This window comes from Kogia breviceps, chromosome 3 (genome assembly GCF_026419965.1).
Source record: "Kogia breviceps isolate mKogBre1 chromosome 3, mKogBre1 haplotype 1, whole genome shotgun sequence".
In the NCBI taxonomy this organism is placed as follows: Eukaryota; Metazoa; Chordata; class Mammalia; order Artiodactyla; family Physeteridae; genus Kogia; species Kogia breviceps.
In genome coordinates, this window is record NC_081312.1 from 11,781,671 (window position 1) to 11,804,555 (window position 22,885).

General features: G+C 52.2%; 2 protein-coding genes across 4 annotated transcripts in view; one reads left to right on the forward strand and one right to left on the reverse strand.

Annotated features, from left to right (window-relative positions):
- Positions 1 to 13,620, forward strand: part of LGMN (legumain) — a 37,157-nt gene extending 23,537 nt beyond the window's left edge. For both annotated transcript variants that reach the window (XM_059056886.2, XM_067027869.1), the window contains exons 5-14: positions 762 to 847; positions 2,261 to 2,336; positions 2,962 to 3,024; positions 4,613 to 4,679; positions 5,570 to 5,688; positions 5,775 to 5,864; positions 7,636 to 7,836; positions 9,671 to 9,841; positions 11,901 to 11,968; positions 12,236 to 13,620. In XM_059056886.2, coding sequence (XP_058912869.1) covers positions 762 to 847; positions 2,261 to 2,336; positions 2,962 to 3,024; positions 4,613 to 4,679; positions 5,570 to 5,688; positions 5,775 to 5,864; positions 7,636 to 7,836; positions 9,671 to 9,841; positions 11,901 to 11,968; positions 12,236 to 12,278 — 984 coding nt within the window. In that variant the 3' untranslated portion in view covers positions 12,279 to 13,620. The remainder of the gene's footprint in view (positions 1 to 761; positions 848 to 2,260; positions 2,337 to 2,961; positions 3,025 to 4,612; positions 4,680 to 5,569; positions 5,689 to 5,774; positions 5,865 to 7,635; positions 7,837 to 9,670; positions 9,842 to 11,900; positions 11,969 to 12,235) is intronic.
- A 7,761-nt stretch (positions 13,621 to 21,381) lies between these two features.
- Positions 21,382 to 22,885, reverse strand: part of RIN3 (Ras and Rab interactor 3) — a 122,626-nt gene continuing 121,122 nt past the window's right edge. For both annotated transcript variants that reach the window (XM_059056875.2, XM_067027870.1), the window contains one exon: positions 21,382 to 22,509. In XM_059056875.2, coding sequence (XP_058912858.1) covers positions 22,189 to 22,509 — 321 coding nt within the window. In that variant the 3' untranslated portion in view covers positions 21,382 to 22,188. The remainder of the gene's footprint in view (positions 22,510 to 22,885) is intronic.

The following is a 22,885-nucleotide window of genomic DNA, read 5'->3' on the forward strand; positions in this document are numbered from 1 at the left end:
CAGACGCGCAGGCTCAGCGGCCATGGCTCACGGGCCCAGCCGCTCCGTGGCACGTGGAATCTGCCCTGACCCGGGCACGAACCCGTGTCCCCTGCATCGGCAGGCGGATTCTCAACCACTGCGCCACCAGGGAAGCCCTATTTTTCTCTTTTAAATTCAAGAACATTTAAATCAGATACATCATACATGTCATATAGATGATTCAATTTTTATAAAATTGTTTCTATATAGCTATATGGGGAAACATTTGGAATTTAGGTGGTGGGATTTTTGATGTTTTTTTTTTCCTTGTGCTTTTCTGTATTACGTTTTTTAACGATTGCATACCATTTTACAAAATCCCGTTTAAGGACACTGAGTGTCCTTGGGAACTGGCCTTTTAGGAGGCAAGCTGGTTGCAGAGGTCGGCGCTGATGTCTCTGCCGCCCGCTTTGCTGTCTCTCTGAAGCAGTGTGCTCTTCCTCTGCTCTTTTTCCCTACCTACCGGCATCTTTGGGTTTCTCCACATGAACTTTATAATGATCGAGAAGGAATGGCAGGCTTGCTGAGTTGGCATCAGCCAAAGACAAGATGATACTTGAGACGAGGTCCTGCACATGCCCAGGAAACACTGGATCTTTCTTGGTTGCAAAGTGTTTGCCCTTAAACCTTAAGCCTTGGAGGTATGTGGACGGTGGCCTGGGCCCTCTGCGACAGACTCAGCAAACACACTGATTTGGAGTGACAGCTGCATCTGATTTTCAACTCCCAATTCTTTGTAGGATGTCACCCCGCAGAATTTCCTTGCTGTGTTGAGAGGTGATGCAGAGGCAGTGAAGGGCAAAGGATCTGGAAAGGTCTTGAAGAGGTAATGTCTGTTTTATGGCTGTCACACTTTTCTGAATGACGTGGTACTCCAGAATTGAGAATTCAAACAGGCCTTGCCCTTTGTGCCCGGACTATTTACCTGTGAGATATGACAGCGTGGGGACGGACCTTTGCCCTGACAGGCTGCACAGACCTGGTGGCTTCTTTTGGCAGCCCGTTTCTGTAATGAATTAACCCTGTGATCCAGGGTCCCTGGTTAGCCTTAGTGAAACGTTCCCCATCACTTAAACCCGCTGCGTTTTGTTGTCTGTGGATCCTAGTGTTGGTCGGCTCCACTACCAATGGAACACACGCCAAGACAGGCGTGAGGCTCTGTGGCCAGTCGGGTTGCAGCGCCCCCGCCCCGCCTCCTGCCGACCCCGTGCTCTGATGGCAGGTCAGCCCGGTGGGAGGAGGACCTTTGTAAGTTCAGGGCAAACCTCCGTATGGGAGAAAAATCATCTCATTGCTTGCCCTGTTGGCTGTGGGTTAGAGACGTCTTGTTTAGCATCTCTTTATGCGGCATTTTGACGTGATGTCAGGGACCTTAGGAGCATGACTTCAGAGAGTCTCGGGTACTTGGCAAATGGTGCTGTTTCCCTTATGCCCGAGGGGAGGCCTGGGCACAAGTAGCTCGTGTGAGTTAGAGCAGAGACGGACATCTGCGCGGGACGAACCACATTGCCTCCGGGTGAGTTACTGCATCTCTGCAGCCTTGAAGCAGGGCCCTCTCAGTAGAAGCCTGCTGAGGGGCGCAGGTGGGCGTCCCAGGCCGTGTGCAGGCCGAGGGCCCGGACAGGCAGTTGGAGCTGCAGGACCGTGCTTGGCGCCGTGTCCCGGCTCCCTTACTCGTTTCGGAGCGGTCTGGTGGCCCGGCGTGGCCGCCCGGGATGAGGCCCTATTGCCAGAGGCCTTGCTATCCACGTCACCCTGGGCCGTCTGCCGAGCACCCTCCCGGCCGTGATCGAGAGCCTCCAGGCTCTGGGATACGCCCCGTGGTTCAGAACGGCACCCGGCGGGAACCGGCCGGGCAGCGGGCTTTTGTGCTCCTCCTCCCACCTGGTTGGGAGACTGTAATCCTCAGACCTCTCCTGAGTTGTTTTTTTTTTTTTTTTTTTTTGCGGTACGCGGGCCTCTCACTGCTGTGGCCTCTCCCGCCGCGGAGCACAGGCTCCGGACGCGCAGGCGCAGCGGCCGCGGCTCACGGGCCCAGCCCCTCCGCGGCACGTGGGATCCTCCCGGACCGGGGCACGAACCCGCGTCCCCTGCATCGGCAGGCGGACTCTCAACCACTGCGCCACCAGGGAAGCGCTCTCCTGAGTTTTTTGATTGGGGTGGCTTTTCAGAGAAATGGAAGTAGAAATAAGAAATGGTCCACTTGGACTCTCATGCTTGTCTGCGTGTCTCTTGGCAGTGGCCCCCGGGACCACGTGTTCGTTTACTTCACCGATCACGGAGCCACTGGAATACTGGTGTTTCCTAACGACGATGTGAGTTTTTCTTACTGTTTTAAAGACAAGGCGGGGGGAACTCCCTGGCGGTCCGGTGGTGAGGACTCCACACTGTCACTGCCGAGGGCCCGGGTTCAGTTCCTGGTCGGGGGACCCACAAGCCATGTGGTACGGCCAAAAAAAACACAACAACAACAAGCTGGGAGATTGGGAAACTAAACCTCAGCGTTGGCAGGCCACCTGTGATGTGTGTCTCTAACATCCTACAGCGTAGGTTCATATGTGGCTGCTGAGGGTGAGGTCACATTTAGCAGCTTGAAATCTGTGCAGAGGCGTCTCTTCCGGCAGGTTTTCCCTGTGTGTCTCCTGACGTCACAGCATGAGTCGCTGTCCCTGAGCTCGGGTGCGGTGCGCTAGACACAGTCATAGAACATAGTCCCTGAATGCTCCGGGCCAAGTGATGAGGAAGCATATCTGCTTCCCCTTTTTATTATGTGGTTAAAGCCCTCGATGAGGTTCTGGGATAATGCTGTTCACCACGATTATCTCTCAGGGTTTCTAAATAAGAATTTATAAAGCATCATTCAGACTTGACTAGTGGGTTATCCAGGAAATGGTTTCTCTTGATGTGTTTGGTCTGAATGTCCATATTCTTACCTTTCAGCTGCACGTCAAGGACCTGAATGAGACCATCCATTACATGCACAAACACAAGATGTACCAAAAGGTAATGTCAGCGCTTGGGGTGGCCTTGGGGGAGGAATGTGAGGGATGCAGTGGAAGCAAAGCCCATGGTTCTTCGACAGGCCTCCTAACTCAGGATTGGCTGTGTTTTTTTGGAAAGGGTGTCCTTTCAATCAGTCTTGACCTCTGGTATCCCAGAATTAACTCTCTGTGATTCTACAGCTTTAGCTGTTAGACCAGAATCGCCGGCGATCTTGATACAGTACAGTGTGGGCCCCAGCCGCAGAATTTGGCCCAGTTGTCCTGGGGAGGGGCCTGGGGCTTTGATTTCTGACTTTTCAGGTAATTCTGATGCTTCTGGTCCAGGGACCACGCTTTGAGGACTCCTGTTTTTTGAGGGCTGTCACCAGGCTGGGGCAGCTGGGGAGGAAAATACCACCTTCTTGGTTCCCCTTTGGCCCTCTCTAGCCCCTTTTTCATCCTGTATGGAACCTGTGTAGCTCAGGCGTATATGTGTTAGTAACGTGTTTTGCTCTTGGAAACTGCTCCCTGCGTTGGATGGCAGATCAGTTTTCCTTAGCATCATCTACGGCTCCATTTTTTTCTGCCTTATTTCAGCAAATAGATCATTTTATTCTATTAGCCGTGCATAAATGTGGGTCCTTCTGGTTTGTATGACAACAGCTTCTGTAGCCTCTGCTTCTTACAGCAGAGATGTCTCCCAAAAGCAAAAGTGAAAGACTCTTAGAATAGATAGCTAGTGGGAAGCAGCCGCATAACACAGGGAGATCAGCTCCGTGCTTTGTGACCACCTAGAGGGGTGGGATAGGGAGGGTGGGAGGGAGACGCAAGAGGGAGGAGATATGGGGATATATGTATATGTATAGCTGATTCACTTTGTTACAAAGCAGAAACTAACACACCATTGTAGAGCAATTATACTCCAATAAAGATGTAAAAAAAAAGATAAATAAGTACTAGGGATGTAAGTTACAATGTGATAAATATAATTAACTGCTGTATGTTATGTATGAAAGTTGTTAAGAGAGCAAATCCTAGAGGTTCTCCTCAGAAGGAAAAACTTTTTTTCTATTTATTTCTATTTGTTGTATCTGTGTGAGGTGATGGTGTCCACTAAACTTATTGTGATAATCATTTCAGGATGCATGTAAGTCAGCTCATGCTGTGCATATTAAACTTATACAGTGCTGTATGTCAGTTATATCTCAATAAAACTGGAAGAAAAAAAATCTATAGAGCAAATCAGTATCCTCTACTAGAGATATCGTTTTGTTTTTTTTTTTTCTTTTTTGCGGTACGCGGGCCTCTCACTGCTGCGGCCTCTCCCGTCGTGGAGCACAGGCCCCGGACGCACAGGCTCAGCGGCCATGGCTCACGGGTCCAGCCGCTCCGCGGCATGTGGGATCCTCCCAGACCGAGACACGAACCCGTGTCCCCTGCATCAGCAGGCGGAGACCCAACCACTGCGCCACCAGGGAAGCCCCTAGAGATATCGTTTTAAAGATCATTTAAAAAAGAAACAGACCAAGAGAGTGGGCAAAGTCAAAGTAGCATTTGCGGGAGGTCTGTGCCTGGGCGGGGTGAGTTCACCTGTCTCATTCGCCTCCCAGATGGTGTTCTACATTGAAGCCTGCGAGTCTGGGTCCATGATGAGCCACCTGCCCCCCAACATCGATGGTAGGTGGTAGGAGCACTGGCCTCTGAGCCGGGCTGGGTGGGCACCTTGCTACCTGGTGTAATTGGACATTCTCTGAATCTGCCCATGGGAAGAACCAAGTGTCTTACATAAACCAGGCCTAGGCCAGCCTAGTGCTTGGAAGTAGGGGGATATCTGTGGGCAGCTCTGAGCTTCTTCTACTCCTGGAGGATTAGTGGTCAGGGGATGAAGGGATGTAAGCTCTGGATGTGAACTCTGTGGTGCTCTGCCGGGTTCTAGTAGGGCTACTTAAGACCAAAATCACAGCCTTTGGACAGGCCTCTGTCCTTTGAGATGTGTTGCTTGCCGGCTTTCTCTGATCTTGGGCATGTGACTTACCCTCTTGGACCCTCAGACTTACCCATCTGTGAAATGGGGATAAAGATAGCGTCTGTTAGGAGAGTTACATTTTAAGCGATGACATTTTCCCAGCATAGTTCTGAGCCCGTGGTAGCTAGGTGTAGTAAATGGTAGCTATTTCGTATGTTCAGTCCATCTAAGTGTTTCTTTAATAAATGTTCACTTTCTGTGGAAATGAAGTGAGGTCCATATCCTTCAAGATCCCAGAGCTACTCAAATCTGTTAGCACTATTCCAAAATAGCTGGATGTCCTAATAAGCACTCTTGCTTGCTCATTGCTGCAGAAAGTGTCTGTCAGCTGGCTTCTCTGTTTCCACATTTAGTTTTAGATGAGTTACTGAAACTCAGTGAACAGGGCTGGATACGAGGAGGTCTCCCTGCCCTCCCTGAGCTGGTCATAGGTGACCTGCTTTGATTGCACTGGGAAAGGAGGAGGAACGCAAGCTTCAAGTGGAATCCGCAGACAGCCGAGAATAAAACACGACTGAAATGTGTCTTTAATTCCTCGTAGTTTATGCAACTACTGCTGCCAACCCCAAGGAGTCATCCTATGCCTGTTACTACGATGAGACGAGGTCCACGTTCCTGGGGGACTGGTATAGTGTCAACTGGATGGAAGACTCGGACGTGGTGAGCCATCTGGGTGCCGGCTGCTCAGCTGAGGCTTAGCCGTCAGCTGCGATCATCAAAGGACTGGACTGTTTTCATTTTTGCAGGAGGATCTGACCAAAGAGACCCTCCACAAGCAGTACCAGCTGGTGAAATCCCACACCAACACCAGCCACGTCATGCAGTATGGAAACAAGGTGAGGAGGGGAGCCTCGCACTTCTGATGATGCCTCGAGTCTCAGGCTGACTTACTGGGGACGTTTCTCTCCCGGTGGAGAAACGGGATCCAGCCGGGTGAGGCGGGGCTGAGGCAGGGCTGGCTCTGCCTCTCGTGGCCGCCCCGTCCTGGAGATTCCGCCTATGCTTTGGAACCGGACTTGGGTTCAAACTCACAAAGCTGTGAGACTTTGGGCAACCCACCTGGCCTCTCTGAAACCTCTCTGTCCCCTCCTTGCTCAAAGCCCTGGCGCACAAGGGGATGAGGAGCAAAAAGAAGGGGGTCCATCACGTGCGCAAAACACACAGTGAGAGGTTACTGAATCGAAAGCTTCTCCTGTGAGTTTGGTGGCTTTGCCCCGTAGAACCCCACACCCTGAATCCTCCGGGGTCCAGCTTTCCTGCAGTTGCAGGATGTTATCTTGACCCTTTGGCTATAAATTCGAGACTTTTACCGCCCCTAACCACACCCCCCCCCAACTATATTCAGAAAGGACCTGGCTGGTGAAATAGGTCAGTCCATCAGGGCTCTCCGGACAGAGGTCATAGCAGGTGGCTGCTGAAGGCTTGGGCCTTAGGTGCCTCCCCTGCGGCTCTAGCCCTCGGGATGTGCAGAGGAGGTGATTTGTGCCGGGTCCCCCATAGCCTGTACGACCGGACGTCATCCCCCAGGTGGCCTGCCACCAGCTGAGAGCTCGCCAGCTGAGTTCTGTTCCTTTGATGTGAGCATTGGCCTTCTAGAAGACCTTGTGAGCAGTCAGTCCAGCTATGCCCTTCAGCACTTCTCGGCCAGAGTGTGGACTGGAGGGCCCAGCAGGGCAGTCACAGGCCACGAGAAGTGCACTCAGGATGTCGTGGGCTTGGTCAGGCTTTTGAGGGGGGGTAGTGGGGAGGTGGAGCAGAGACAAGGCCAGGGAAAGGTTAATTCAGAGGGGGCAGGGTCAAAGGTGGCACTGCCCCAGCTTTGTCGGGGGATTGGAGGGAGGGAGGAGGGTACCAGCAACCATTCTTCTGCCCTGAGCTTTCTGTTCTCTTTACAATTTCCTCAGCATTAGCCACGTCTGCTCTTAGTTGAGAAGGTATGAAGGATCTCTTCTAAGCATTATGTTTCTGTATATGTGTGTGTATATTTTAATTTTTGTTTTAAAACTGTTTTTAGATTAGCGTCGCTTGGTTTAGGGACATGGCTGCTTGTAGCCTTTCTTTCCCTCTTAATCGGGATCTGGTCTGCAGTGACCCCTGCAGGCAAACACAGCCGGGCCGTCGGGCCCGCTTGTTAGCCCTGATGCCAAGTCGGCCCCGCCCCTCGGTGGCTTTAGCTCCTCCCATCTCAGTGGACCCAGACCTCAGCTCTGACCTGGACAGGTGCTCTGCACCTTCCTTCTGCTGGCCACTAGGGGGCAGGCGGGTTAGCGTGGAGGGGTGAGCACAACCCAGGGTCACCCCTGGCTGAAATGACTCTGGTACGAGCGTGGCAGAACAGGGTAGCGGTTCTGCTGCAGAGGATGCCAGGCAGCTTCGAAGTTCATCATCGGTGGATTTCAGGTGGTCGGATGCGTTGCCTCGCCGGCTGCTGAAGCCCAGGCGCGTGCTTTCAGGCTGCAGTTGTGACCCTTCAGTGGTCCTGAGACCACGTGGGGTGAGCTGTGGACTCCAGGACCCAAGGGACGTTTGGCACATCTGCTCCTCTCACTCAAACTGACTCTCTCTCTCTCTCTCTCTCTCTCTCTCTCTCTCTCTCTCTCTCCCCAGTCCATCTCTGCCATGAAGTTGATGCAGTTTCAGGGTCTGAAACACAAAGCTAGTTCTCCCATCTCCCTGCCCCCAGTCAAACACCTTGACCTCACTCCAAGCCCCGAGGTGCCCCTCACCATCATGAAAAGGAAACTGATGAGCATCAATGATCTGCAGGAGTCCAGGCGTCTTGTCAAGGAGATCGACAGGCATATGGAGGTAAGTGGTGGCGGAGCTGCGGCTCCCAGCCTTGCCGGGCAGCGTGTGCGAGTCCTGTCTCTGCCTCCTGACCACAAATCCGTGTTGGTGGGAGCCAAGTGACAGAGCTCTGGGGTCACCCTCCTCCTGCCACACTGGGAGTACATGGGAGAGGAGACCAGGCTTCGTACTCGCTGTAAGAAGGACGCAAGTGAGCAGGGCAGTGGCCAGCTTCATTCTTCATCAGTAAACTGGCCTTGACCTCTTAGGAAGCAGGAAGCAAAGAGAGGGAGCCTGTCTCCTGCCAAGAAGCCAGGGCATATGGGTGTTTCTTCTTTTGCACCTAGTTGCTCACAAGACATTTTTATTTTGCTGCTTGGTGAGTTAGTAGCTAATCATATTTAAAGACAAAAATCCAGTCCACAGAAAATTTCTGCTGCCTTAGGAAATCATAGTCACAGCCCCAAATTCTTCGTAAAATGCTTGAGCAATCTTTTACGATGACTGGGTTTGTTTTCAGGAGCTCATCAGTTTGTTTGCAACTGGCCGAATTTCTTTTCAAATTCTAGCTGTGTGGCTGGAACCACCAGGTGTGTACTCACGAGATGCTGGGCACACTATCTGTTCAACAAAGCCAGCTGTGCTGACTCTGTCCCCTCATCAGCACAGCACAGGGATTGATGTGCTGGGATACAGCCTGAATTTCCTAGGAAAGAAAAAAAAAATCTGTATGACCTGTCTTAAAGTCGTATATCTCATAATCCTGGCAGGTAGCAATCCTACACGTGGTACATTAACCAGGATGGGGTTTTTGCTGTAGTTGTTGGCACCACAGTGTAATACAACAGTTCTCATATTTTTTTGCTCTCGGACCTCTTTACACTCTTAAAACTATTGATCCCAAAGAGCTTTCGTTGGTGCAGGTTATATCAATATTTACTGCGTTAGAAATGGACACTGAGATTTTTAAAATAGTAACTCACTTAGAAATAATAATAAACCCATTTTGTGTTAATATATTTTTTATGAAAAAGAATTATTTTCTAAAATAAAAACAATTTGGGTGAGAAGAGTGGCGTCACTACACTTTTGCAAATCTGTTTTCTGCCTGGCGTTACAGGAGACAGCTCGGTCATCGTACCTGCGTCTGCATTCACTGTTGGGCTCTTTTGCTCTGGTTGAAATAGATAAAGAAAAATGTAACCTTACACAGATACATAGTTGGGAAAGGGAGGACATTGTGGAGCCCCCAAGGAGCCTGGGGGACCCCCGTGGTCCTGGACCACATGTTGAGACCCACTGGTCTGGCACACAGTGGGCAGGGAGCATTCAGTCATGAATGGATCAAACCCTGGCTGGGGAGTGGGAGGGCCAGGGGACTCGACTGTAAGTTTTGGTTGATGTGGAAGCAGCTTTCTCCTTATGATGCTGGTTTTCTTTATCTGGGAAGAAAATGATGTCCACCCTTTGCATCCTTCTGTCTAAGCATCTGATGGTTTCCAGAACGGACAAAGGTGCCTGTGAACACATAGCACCGCTTGTGGGACAGCAGTCTACTTTGGGGCACAATTTCTGCATGCCCTCCCCCCCACCCCCACTTCCTTAGCCTGGGCCATACCTGCTCTTCAGGTATTCAGATTTAAATGCTTCCATCATGCCCGAAGATCCTTAAAAGGCAAGGCATTTCTGAAGGGTTCTAGCTGTGCATCTTTGGCCCCAGAAAGCATCTGTTGGCATCTCTTTCAACGTACTGGGGTGGAGGCTCAATGAAAGAAGGATCTAACTGGTCCAGGGTTCCGGGAGAGACTACGTTAAGTAAGATACATTTAGAAAAGACGCGTTTCTTTCTTCACAGGCCAGAAATGTCATTGAGAAGTCAGTGTGGAAGATTGTCGCCTTGATCTCAGGGTCCGATGCCGAGGCAGACAGGCTCCTGTCCCAGAGAGCCCCGCTCACGGCACACGACTGCTACCAGGCGGCCGTGTCACACTTCTGCACGCACTGCTTCAACTGGCACGACCCCACGGTAAGCCCAGACCCCGGGGCTGCCAGCCTCTGCACCCTGCCTTCCGCGGGCCAACTAGCTGGGTCTTCCTCTGCATCTTAAACCCGAGTTAGTACTGTCCACTGGGAATCACATCAGGTGCATTGCCTTGTAGAAGGTTCTGTCTTGTAGAAGAAGCAACAGGCTCATTCAGAGGCCTTTGGTGGGGCTGTGAGAGGAGAAAGGTCATCCAAAAATCACTGACCCTCAATCTTGGCCCCAGACACTCTGAACTGTCCCAGTGGCTGGGAGGGCTTACCAGTCATAGACCATTCGGCTGCCATTTCCATTGGCCTTTGAAGGGGACTTCCTTCTCTTCACACTGTGCCGTCCCGGCCAAACCCCACCCCTCCGCCCTGCCCCTCACACCAGCCACGCAGGTTTTCTCCCTTCTGGGTCTCCTCTGACCTCTCCCCCAGATTTGTTGTTGAAGCAGGCCCTGGCCCACGGAGGAGAAGAAAGGACCTAGTTTCTGCAGGTTGTCAAATGTCAGGGTTGGAAGGTACCTAAAAAGCCTCCTTTCTGGTCAGTACTTACATGATGCGTGGCTCCTTATAGGGAAGGGGTTAGCAAACTGTGGCCCGCAGGCCCGTTCCTGCCCACAGCCTGTTGGGTTTTTCCCTCCACAGCCTGTTTTTATAAATAAAGTTTTATCGAAACACAGCCACACTCTACTCAGTCACATAGCTTTCACCCTGCAGCAGAGTTGAGTAGCTCACGCAACCTACAAAGCCTCAAATGTTTATTGTCTCGCCCTTGACAGAAAAGTTTGCCAAGTCCTGCTTTAGACCCAGGCTCTTCGATAACAGTAGTCACTGGCCTCACGTGGCTCCTTAAACTTGAATTTAAATTGATTTAAGGATTGACATATACACACTACTATATATAGAATAGGTAACTAAAAGAACCTACTGTATAGCACAGGGAACTCTACTTAATACTCTTGAATGACCTATATGGGAAAAGAATCTGAAAAAGAGGAGTGGATATATGTGTGTGTGTAACTGACTCGCTTTGCTGTACAGCGGAAACTAGCACAACATTGTAAAGCAACTCTACTCCAGTAGAAAAAAATTAATTTAAAATAAAGAAAAACGGATTGAAATGCAACCAAACGTAAAAGTCAGTGCCTTAGCTGCAGTAGGCACCTTTCCCGTGTTCGGGAGCCACATGTGGCGAGTGGCTACTGAATTGAGAACGTTGTAGAACATTTTCATTGTTGCAGAAGGTCCTCTCTGGGCTGTGATGTGCAGACACGGCCCTCCTCGTATACTTCTGAGGACGGCGTGCCGGGCACTTGGGAGATAGCTCTCCATGATTAAGAGGCTCTTAATTTTATTTTTTATTTATTTAACAAAGCATTCTCTTTATTCAATGATTTTTAAAATTCCCATTCATTTAACAAATACTTAATCCTCTGGTGTTAACATCTTTGCCTGCTGGAATCACAGAAAGTGAATCTCTCCTTTCTTCCTCTTGTGAGTTCTCAGGTTCCCTTGAAGTGTTTTGCAAGGTAAACACTCCCAGTTATTTCCGTCTTAGTTGCCATCTGTCTGGCAATCACTTACCATCCGTCTCCCTCACCACTGTGTCCCAGACTAACAGCCAGGCTGCCAGGGGGCGGTCCGAGCTAACAGAGGGGAGCAGGGCCGGGGCTTCTCATCCAGGAGTCCTTACCTGGGTTTGCGGCTGCTGCCAACCCCCTGCACGTATGCATTTTTCTTGCGAGATGGTCCATAAATCTCACCAGATAATCTAAAGGTGGGAGGGGGTCCCTGACTCAGTAAAGGTCAAGAACCACTGGTCTAATTTTTTTTTTTCTTTTTTTTTGACTGAACCAGGCGGCTTGTGGGATCTTAGCTCCCCAACCAGGGATCGAATCTGGGCCCCCAGCAGTGAAAGTGCAGAGTCCTAACCACTGGACTGCCAGGGAATTCTCAGGAACCACTGGTCCAGATGCTTTACATATTCCCATGTTAGGAGTTGATCGTGTTATAAAGTGATGATGTTTGATCGTGCTTTTTGGTTTGTTTTCCTCCAGTACGAGTACGCTTTGAGACATTTGTACGTGTTGGTCAACCTTTGTGAAAACCCTTATCCGATTGACAGGTAACCCTGCACCTGGCATTTAAAGGGTCGGGGTCCTTCTGAAAGCAGAAGGGCCCATGTAGCACTGCTGTCCTCTTCTGCACCTGGGCACTTTGCTTCTGCCGGCTTCTACCTCTCGCCGTGGACGAATTCAAAATAGATGTGTTCCCAGGGTCGCTGGGTTGGGTGGGTCTGTCATACACGTTCCGTGGCGGGTTCAGTTCATCTTCATTTCTTCAGAGTTGACCAGCTTCGGGTTCAACAACTTCTTCTTCCCGTTTCTTACAGAATAAAATTGTCCATGAACAAGGTATGCCTTGGTTACTACTGAAATGCTGTCGACGCTTTTCTGAATGTGAACACGTCCCTTAGAATGTGTGCTGATCAGAGACAGAAGAGCTGGGGCCAGAGGGAGGCTCCCCGCGCGGCTGCAGGCCCTCCCGGGGATGTGATCAGGCCGTGCGGGCCACACTCCAGGCCTCCCCCAGGATGGCTTGCTCACCTTTACCTACTTCCCCAGGTCCTACAGGTCCTGTGTGATTTGGGAGGCTAAATCTCTGCACGGAGAAAGGTGCATTTGCTTTTTAAGCGGGTTTTTTTTTGCTCTTTGACTTTTAAGGAACGACACGTTCACTGGGGCTTCTTCAGCCAGTGAAAGAGTCTTTGAGGAATTTGAAGTCCGAACCTCTTAAGTCTTTACAGTGATTTTATGGAAGAGGGACATAAACCCCAAATGGAAAACTATTTTTAGAAAACAGTATAATTTTTGATTGCTTTTGTATTTTATTTGTCAATAATGGACAGGTCTGAAAAATAAAGATTTATAACTGAATCCGAGTATTAATTTCAGGTCCCTGACTTTGTAGTCTGTGCTCCTGGCCCCTCCTGATGGGGTCCGCTCCCCGTCCGTCTGTCTTCCAGCCTCCCCTCTCCCACACCGCCACCCACCACCTTGCTCTCCCTGCTCCCCCGACCGCCCGGACTTTTCAGCCTCCTGTGCCTTTGCTCCTTTGCTGTGCCTTGTGCCCTGGAATGCCTCTCCCTCCTTCTGACCCATCCTCATGGTGTATCTGAAAGTGCCCTGTCTTCCTCAGCTGCCTTCTCTCCCACACACAAAAGTCCCCTCTCCTCTGTCCGTTGGCATTTTTGCATCTTCCTTGGGTCTTTTCCAGCACTTGTAGGGGTCTGCCCTTACACCACGCCCGGGGGGGCTGGGAGGTTATCTAATCTCCTCTGAGGGCACAGGCTGCCTGCCTTGCCTTTGTTGCCCTTGGCCCAGAGCCCCGCAGGGGGTGGTACTCACCGTGGGTTTGTGAAATACATTTAAAAGTAGCACTAACTCTCTCCATGTAGTGGAATATTATGCGGCCACATAAAGGATGAAGCATTGCTAGAGCTCCAGCATTTAGCCAGGGGAAAGAAGCCAGTCACACAAGACCCTGTATTACACAATTCGACTTGTATCTGATGTGCAGAATAAGGAAATCTATAGAAACCGAAAGGGGATGTGTGATGCCGGGAAGCAGGGAGAGGGGGAAATGGGGACGTAGTGACTGCTAATGGGCGTGAGGATTCTTCTGGGGGGCTGATGGAAATGTTCGGAAACCGGTCGTGATGATGGTTGTAAAACTCTGAATGTACTAAATAAAACCCAGTGACTTGTACACATCAAATGGAATTATGTGGTTTGCTAATTATGTTTCAGTAACGTTCTTTTTAAAAATAAGCCATATACCTAGATGACTGTTTAAATAGAGAGCAAAGAAAAAAGGAACACTAAACCATGACACTTGTGGCCACCTGTCTTTATGAAGTGAAACCTGTCTTACTTAGCAGTGGCTGACGCCTTTAAAGTTTGGAGGTATGGACTGGAAGTTGAGATACTGGCCAAGAGGGTTATTTATATCTGTGACAGATTCAAGGGTGATACTTTTGTTTCTAATGGGCCCATTTTTAATCAGTTTATCCTTTCTCCATGAGGTTGTCCTAGTGCATCCAATCACGTGACCAGGATGAAGAACTCTTATTGTCCTACAGATTTGGGGGAGCTTTAGGGTTTTAAGTAACAAGTACAAGAAGCGTAAGGTGTGTGAACATGTATCACTAAAGCTCAAGGAATGGGCAGCCCTGAGGGCCGGCTGATGTTCAACGAAATGCGAATACCGACAAGTAGAATATTTAAAAGGAGTCTCTTAAAAGGCCTCAATGATGAGGTGGTAAAAGTTCTGTTCTTCTGTTTTCTAGAACTGTTAACTACTTTGTGACCCTGCTTCTCTCTTATTATTTTTCCTCCCTGTAGGACAAAAATATACTTAACTATTTAACAAGTGCAGTAACTTGAATGTTCATGGTTCTAAAGGTTAAAAGCAGCTTGTTCGTTTCTCAAGTAAATGACAGTTTCATAAGTCAGTCACACTGCCTTGACTTTTCTTTCTCCTCATGTGGTTCCTAGGGCCCCAGCAGACATGGCTCTCCATCCCTCGTATTAAGCCATTTTCTATTAGATTTCTGGTAAGGGTGACCTTTCTATGTGTATCACAGCTAGGACCAGCATTTTTTTCCCTAGTTATATCCAAAATGTACAGGGCTTCCCTGGTGGCGCAGTGGTTGAGAGTCCACCTGCCGATGCAGGGGACACGGGTTCGTGCCCCGGTCCGGGAGGATCCCACATGCCGCGGAGCGGCTGGGCCCGTGAGCCGTGGCCGCTGAGCCTGCGCGTCCGGAGCCTGTGCTCCGCAGCAGGAGAGGCCACAGCGGTGAAAGGCCCACGTACCGCAAAAAAAAAAAAAAAAAAACCAAAATGTACAGACATGTTCTGTCATAAGAGGTACATAGTACAGAAACCTTCGGAGTAAAACATGGCCAACCCTTTTCTTCCCCAGAAATCCCAAATGTCAGTTGGTATTCATCATTAGAATGCGCCTTCTACATATTTACATACCTATATACAAATAATCCTTTTTTGCCTTTTCATTATAAAATAAAAACAGATATAGAAAACCATACGAAACAAGTGTAATGCTTAGTGAATGATAAGATGAACATCCTTGTGACTACCACCCAAGTCAGGACATAGAACTTTCCCAGATGTATTAGTCAAGATTCTCGTGAAAAATAGAACCAGCTGGATGTGTATACATATAGAGGGAGACATTTCTCTGCAGGAATCGACTCACGTGATTGTGGAGACCTGGTAAGTCCTAAGTTGCAAGCTGGAGACCCAGGGGAGGAGCTGCAGTCCAGGCCAAAGGCCACCTGCCAGCAGAATCCCTTCTTGCTCAGGGAAGGTCAGTCTTTGCTCTCCTGAGGCCTTCAGCTGATTGGATGGGGTCCACCCACCTTGTGCAGGGTCATCTGCTTTGCTCAGAGGCTACTCATTTAAATGTTAACATCATCCCAAAAGTCCACAACATCCAGAATAATATTTGACTAAATAAGCACCGTGGCCTAGTCAAACGGACACATAAAATCAACGATCACACCAGCCACCCTGGAAGCCCGGGCTGTGCTCCGTCCCAGTCACAGAACACGCCAGTCAATCCCCGCAAAGCGTAACCACTCTCCTTGTGTTCTTTTTGGTTTTATCACAAGTGTGTATCCCTAGACACTCGCTTTAGTCTTTTTTTTTTTAATTTAAAAAAAATTTTTTTAAACTTATTTATTTATTTTTGGCTGTGTTGGGTCTTCGTTTCTGTGCGAGGGCTTTCTCTAGTTGCGGCGAACGGGGGCCACTCTTCATCGCGGTGCGCGGGCCTCTCACTGTCGCGGCCTCTCGTTGCGAGGCACAGGCTCCAGACGCGCAGGCTCAGTAGTTGTGGCGCACGGGCCCAGTTGCTCCGCGGCATGTGGGATCTAGATCCCAGACCAGGGCTGGAACCCGTGTCCCCTGCATCGGCAGGCGGATTCCCAACCACTGCGCCACCAGGGAAACCCTTGTTTTAGTCTTTATTCTGCAGGTTTCCTCATCCTTTTTTTTTTTTCCTTCCAATTTCTGTTGAAGATTCCAGGCTGTGGATCGGTAGAGTTTCTGAGTCTGGACTTTGCTGATTGCATATTCAAGCTGCTGTCCAGCATGTTTTTCTGACGCCCAGCTCTCTTACAGATCAGCATTAGGACCCAGAGGACTTATATGTGTCTAATGGGTTTCAATCCATTTCACTTCTGTACTGAAGCTCAAATTGTTCATTTTTGGCCGATGGAATCTTAAAGGTGGGTTCCCACGCCCTTTTGACATGACCCTAGGAAATTTCCATAGCTTCCTTCCTGTCTGGTGTATCAAGATGTTTCATTCTACATTTCCGGTCCCAAAGCTGAGATCAGCTATCTCTCCAGGAAAAGCTGGTTTCTTTTCACCAGACAGAGTCTTTCAAGACAACAGTCTGACTGCTACGAGTGCTCACCGCTCCTGCCTCCCGGCGGGCCCCCTGCAGTTCTGCTCTACGTGGGTGGAGAACTTCCAGACACCCTGTGCTGCCAGACAGGGCTATGCAAGGGCCTGGCCGGCTGCCCCTTATCCTCACCTTCCACTACTCTTTGCCTCGGGCTTTACGTACAAGCGATCTGGAAATGACTGGTGACCCTGCATACAGCACTCTCCTATTTCATTTTTCGGTGATTTTTCACTTTCTTTCATCTTCCCTGTCAGAAACTGTCAAGAGCCAGAGGTTTCACCCCACGTGCACGTTAACAAGGTCACCTGCTACAGTTTCACAGGTGCTGGTAGGAGACTCCTGGGACCGACCATGACAAGGGACTTCATTACCCCTGGCAACCAGGCGCCGGTGCTTCCTATTTGCTTTGACTCCTCTTGCCTGCCGAGTGCCCCGAGGGGTATGCGGAGGTGGGGCCTGGTAGAGGCTATGCACACAGTGGGTCTGGATCAGGCTGAGAAAACTCGAGCTGAGGAAGAAGGCTGTGAGCAGACGTGTCCCACGTTTACCCTGCGGGGAGACACTCTCTTCCAAAGTGAGAGACATTATATTTTATCATCTTGGTCTGGAAAAAAAAAAAAAATCTGCCCTCTTCCCAGAAGGGAGAAATTATCTTTATCCTCCAAGGCTAGTCAAATACTCTTAAGAAGATAGTCTTGGGCTTCCCTGGTGGCGCAGTGGTTAAGAATCCGCCTGCCGATGCAGGGGACACGGGTTCGAGCCCTGGTCTGGGAAGATCCCACGTGCCGCGGAGCAACTAAGCCCGTGCGCCACAACTACCGAGCCTGTGTGCCACAACTACAGAGCCCGTGCGCCTAGTTCCCTTGCTCCGCAACGAGAAGCCACTGCGATGAAAAGTCCGCGCGCCACAACGAAGAGTAGCCCTCGCTCAACCGCAACTAGAGAAAAAGCCCACGCGCAGCAACAGAGACCCAGTGCAGCCAAAAATAAATACATACGTAAATTTAAAAAATTTTTAAAAAGAAAAAAAGAAGATAGTCTGAAATAAAAGCTGTGAGTCTTCACCAGACATGCAAGAGATCCATGGAGAATTCCAGCAATCTTCAGGGGTTCTTCAATTCCCTTCTGCTTTGGGCCAAGCCTTTATCCTTCAAGACTGAGCTCAGGCATCCCTGTCTGCAGGGAAGCCCTCTGCTTCCTCCACGTGGGTTACATGCCCTCCCCTCCCTCAGGACCCCGTCACATCCCATGCTGACTGTTGTCAGCACAGTGCTCACATTAAACAGAGAATACGTGTGCATGGCTTGGTAGCCCCCAGGCTTGAGTTCACCGGGACTCCCCATAGACCATTTAATGCCATCATATGGAAAAGGTGTCCCTTTCTCTGGGTGGACACAGTCCTGTGCCAGGGTCACAGGTGGAGCTCAGACTGGATTTCAACCCCTCTTGTCCCTCAGCCGTGCAGCCTTGGCCGTGAACAACTTCCCTGCCCTCAGGTACGAGCTCTGAATTTATTTCCCTTTTCTGAAAGATCGAAGGCTTCGCTTGCCCCCACCCGGGAGCTTGTCTCATCCCTGCGACAAGCCTGGGAGAACAGGGCATGAGCATTCTTTTTTTTTTTTTTTTTTTTTTTTTTTGCTGTATGCGGGCCTCTCACTGCTGTGGCCTCTCCCGTTGTGGAGCACAGGCTCCGGACGTGCAGGCCCAGCGGCCATGGCTCACGGGCTTAGTTGCTCCGCGGCATGTGGGATCTTCCCGGACCGGGGCACGAACCCGCGTCCCCTGCATCGGCAGGCGGATTCTCAACCACTGCGCCACCAGGGAAGCCCAAGGGCATGAGCATTCTTAAGAATGGGGACACTGAGGCACAAAGACGTGGAGCACCTTGCCGAGGGCTCGCAGCTGGCCTGGAGCCCAGGTCTCCTGACTACAAGTGGAGGTTCTTCCCACCTTCCAGCTGAGCAGTTTCCCCGACTTTGAAGCCAGATTTCAGAGTTCCCTTTTGGTTGAGGGCTGAGTCAGCAGCAAAGAGGTTTCCTGGAGGGCATTCCTAGGAAACCACTGTCTTCCAGCGAATAGCTGACAGCTGGGGAAGAGGAATGTGAATCAGAGCTTTTCTCCCCGAAGCCCTGCTCTACGTGACCTTCCTGCGAAGGAAGGGCCCAGTTCCTGCCCCAGCTGCTCCCCCGCTTCCCCGCCCCAGATGACCCTGCAGAGCAGGAGGTGGCCAGTTCCTGGATTCCAGCCAGCTGAGTGCACACACACAGACTGCATCTGCAACCGCATCTACAGACAGGTGCCGTGCCTTCCAGATACATCCTCAGCCGCCAAGCAGGGATGACAGGCTGGTCTGTGGCTGGGGGAGGGAGGCGTCTCCACTGCACCCAGAGGACCCTCCCCTCCTCCCATTCAGGGCCTCTGCTCTTCTCTGCCCACCCCCCTTGCAGGCCCGTCCCTTGTCCCCCAGCAGAAACTTGCTCATACTAGGGAGACATGGATTCAACACATTAAGGTGTTGTGAGGCCATCGTGGGCCAGGTGTCTGCAGGGGCGGTTTGGGACTTCTCACGATGGACAGGGCTTTGCACCCACTGTCACTGGTAGGACAGCTCTTCCCTGGGGACGCAAGAGCAGCAGGGCCTGGGCATGCCCTGGTCTCTGCAGAAGCCCTCATAGCTTCTCCCAGCACCACTGGCTCCAGCCTCAGCCTCAGGGACTGGAGGGGGCCAGTAAAAGCAGAGGGAAGGAGGGAGCCAGCCGGCCAAGGGGAGAGGGAACAAACGCTAGGGAGGACACACAGCCGAGCCCCTCTCCTACGTCCCAGCCTGTGGCCCCATCCCCCTTGGACACAATGACCCCCTCCCTGCTCGGGACCTGTGGAGAAACCAGGCCGCTTCACTTGCATCTTGGGCCTCTGGATCAGGTCAGCCCTGCCATGCTCACCATGGCCTCAGGCAAGTTCACCCAGAGCGGGCCTGGCGGGCGAGGCTCATCTGACTTTGGTTTTCTACCAACAGGTCACTTGGGATGCTGCACCGGGTAGAAAAGAGAGCCCTGAATTTGGGGGGAGGTAAGGCCTGAGTTCAAACCTCACTTTGGCCTCTAACCAGCTGTGTGACCTTGGGCAAGTCATCCCTTGTTCTAGGCCGAGTTGTGATCCCTCCAAGTTCATGTGTTGAAGCCCTAACCTCTAGCATCTCAGAATGTGACTGTGTTTGGAGACAGGGCCTTAAAGGGTTAATTAAGGTAGAATGAGGTCATATGGCTGCGCCCTAATCCAACAGGACCTGTGTTCTCAGAAGAGGAGGAGACCAGGGCTGCTCAGGCCCAGAGAAGAGGCTGTGTGAGGACACAGTGGGAAGGCAGCCGTCTGCAAGCCAGCCCTGATCTGCCACTTCCAGCCTCCAGAACTGTGAGAAAATAAATGTCCGTCGTCTAAGCTGCCCCATCAGTGGTATTGTGTTAAGGCCGCCCAAGTATACTAACTAATTCTCCCGCTTCCTTTGAGCCTCCACTTCCTCATCTATAAATACCTCCCACAAGGGGCTGGTGTGTGGATTAAATAAAATCACACAGGGCAGCCACTAACCAGCGCCAGGCACCCCCGTGAGGGCTCAGTACATGAGAGGCTGTTTCTACCCCCTGAATCGGGCCCCCACACGTCCCCTTGGGGAGAAGGCATCCAAAAGACAGGGGTCCAGGTACCCCCACCCCGCCTGCTCTCTGGCCTCTCCTGATGGGAGAGGCCCCAGGACGGTGGGCCGGGCACATATGCTTGTGCACATACACACACACACACACACACACACACACACACACACACACACAGAGTGTTCTTACAGTGGTCCCAGGTCCAGCTCACTGGTTGGACAAAAGACTCCCAGGGCTGGGCTGGTGTCTGATCCACCCTCTGAACTCCAAACCCCCCACCCTAAGTTTGGGCCCCACTTGGCCAAGAGGGTACTTGGGTAAATGGACCCACCTCTGACGTTCCCCACCAGCCTCAGGCCTAGTGGGAGGCGGTGGGCACTTTGCTGTACAGCTGTGGGCACGAGGCTGTATGGCCAGCTCAGCTCAGGGCTGCAGGGAGCGTTGGAAGCTCAGGAAGGGAACAGCGTCTGCACTGGGCGGTGGGTAGGGGCACGGGGAAGGAAAGGGCAACCTGGGATCAGAGCCGGCTACCCTCAGCTTCTGATCTGAGGGTAGCCTCAGATCAGAAGCTGTTTGCCTGTTTCGTCATGTCTGTTATACCGAGCCCCGGCCTGGAAAGTCCTCCAGGGCTGGCTGGCTGCATCCTGGAGCAATCCCTGCATCTGACACAGGGCTGGCCTGGAGCCAGAGTTCGACAGATGTTTGTTGACTGGCTGAACGAGCTGGTTGCTGCCCAGGGGTATAATCCAGGTAAGTCCAGCTGACCTGCCCGGGGTGCACCGCTCACTGCCGTTCACCCTGGGGCTGCACGTGAACTTCATCTGTTTTGTTCTCTGCTGTTTCCCAGGGCCTAGAAGAGTGCTGACATTTAACAGGCACTCAACAAACACATATTTTAATCAGTGCTGAGGACACAGACACGAAGGGTCCAAATTTGGTGGAGAAAGCAGAAATATCAACAGACAAATGCAATTTGATGAGCTATCTCTTGTGAGAGAGATGATCTGAGGGGGCTGGGGGACATAGACAAGGACTATCTGGCCAGCCTAGGAAGTCAGAGAAGGCTGACTTCCTCCAGGGGGAGGAGACGGGCTTTGAAGGATGAAGAGGAGTTTGACCACACAAAGACGATATGGAACGGTATTCCCGGGCGAGGCGGCAGAGGCAGGAATGGTGGGAGCCATGGTGGGAGGAGATAGGAGACGACCAGGCTGAGGGGCAGACAGGGGCCAGGGCCCCGAGGGCTGAGAGGGTGCTGCAGATTCTGTCAAAACATAGGGCCTCGGTGGCAAGGAGGCGGTACTCTTCTGGACTCCACCTGGGAAGGGGATTAGGCTGTTAATGGGGTGCCTGGCTGGCCGAGCAGAGCTCTAGCCCGAGACAAGGAGACACCTTTTCCAAAGGGCTTTTATTAAACACTCCCCACACAGTGCCTCTTGCCACAGGTGCCACAGCCCTGGGGTGCCCCCCAAGACAACGGCCCCGTCAGTGGCCCCCGTGGCCGAGGCTGCGCTCGCCCACGTAGCCATGGAGCTGGCTTCACTTGGAGGTCCCAATGCACGTCTAGCTGCTCCCGGAGGGACTGTGGGTGCTGAGAGCCGAGCGCAGGCTCTTATGCAGGGGTTGGGGGAGGGCTGTCTCCTCACACACCCTGAGCTGCTCCTGAGATGCTGGGCGAGTCCAGAGCATCCCAGCTCCATCCTGTGGGAAGAGGGGCGTGGGAGCAGCTGGGGCCAGGCCACCCCTCCTGAGGGCAGCCCTGGGGAGATGGGAAGCCCCCCGGGAAAGACTGAGGGTCGGGCGGACACGGGAGACAGAGGCACTGGCCTGCGGGGCTGTGTGTGAACAGGGGCCAGGCTTGGGCTCTGTTTGCTTCAGGGGGCTGCAGAGTCCCTTCTCTCTCTGAGCCTGTTTCCCTTTCTGCCTAACGAAGAACGTGGCCTCTAGGGGGTTATGACTCTCCTTCGGGAAGCACGCTGGGGGCCACGCATCACTTTGCGTAAGTGCCACGTTGGTCTACGCGCGCTCGGTGGGTTGCGGGCACGTGCGACGCGTGGGCGTCCCCGTTGGAGAGTGTGTGTGCGTGCGCGTGTGTGGGTGTGGCTGGGTGTGAGTGTGTTGGGTGAGGGCGCGGGCCGGGTCTTCTGATGGCTTCTCCGCCTGGGTGAACACAGCCTTTGGAGGGGCTGCAGCCCCGGCCTCACAGGAAGTTGGGCTCCCGCACCACGAGGCAGGGGGGGCCCCCGCTGCCCCCGCCGGCGTCCAGGGGCCGGTACACGAAGTGGAAGTCGCGCTTGGGCTCGCTCCGCAGCAGGTAGCCCTTGATGCGGTGCGGCAGCGCTTCGTCGGCCAGCTGGAAGCAGCGCCCGTCCACCAGCACGAAGAGCCGGTGGTCCTGGGGGTGCACCACCTCGAACTTCTCCGCGCACTGAGCGCACAGCGTCTCGGCTAGCGTGTCCGCCCGCGACGCCAGCGTCCGCGACTGCTGCTCGGGCTCCAGGTACGACACGCAGATGAAGTCCTACGGGGCGAGATGCAGGGGACGTGGGTCACCGGCGGGGCCAGGCCAGCGTCGGGTCTCACCCCCGTCCCGATGCTGGGAGCTTGGACAGGAGAGAGGAGCTGCGTTGTCTTGAACAAGTCCTTTGTCCGCTCTGTACCCCAGGGTCCTCTCTGTAGAGAGCGGGTGGATGGCAGTCGGGGCACCTGCAGCTGACCCTGCTGTGTGATCTTAGGCAAGGGCCTTCCCTCTCTCAGCCCCAGCTCTCTATAGGGCCAACCATTCCAGGTCAGTCGGTTGGCTTGCAGTCTCGGCAGTGAGTGAGAGCGCCCGCCCCCTGGTGGCCAGTCCACGGGCTCGCCATCATTTAGTCATCTGTCACTCACTTTCTCGTCTC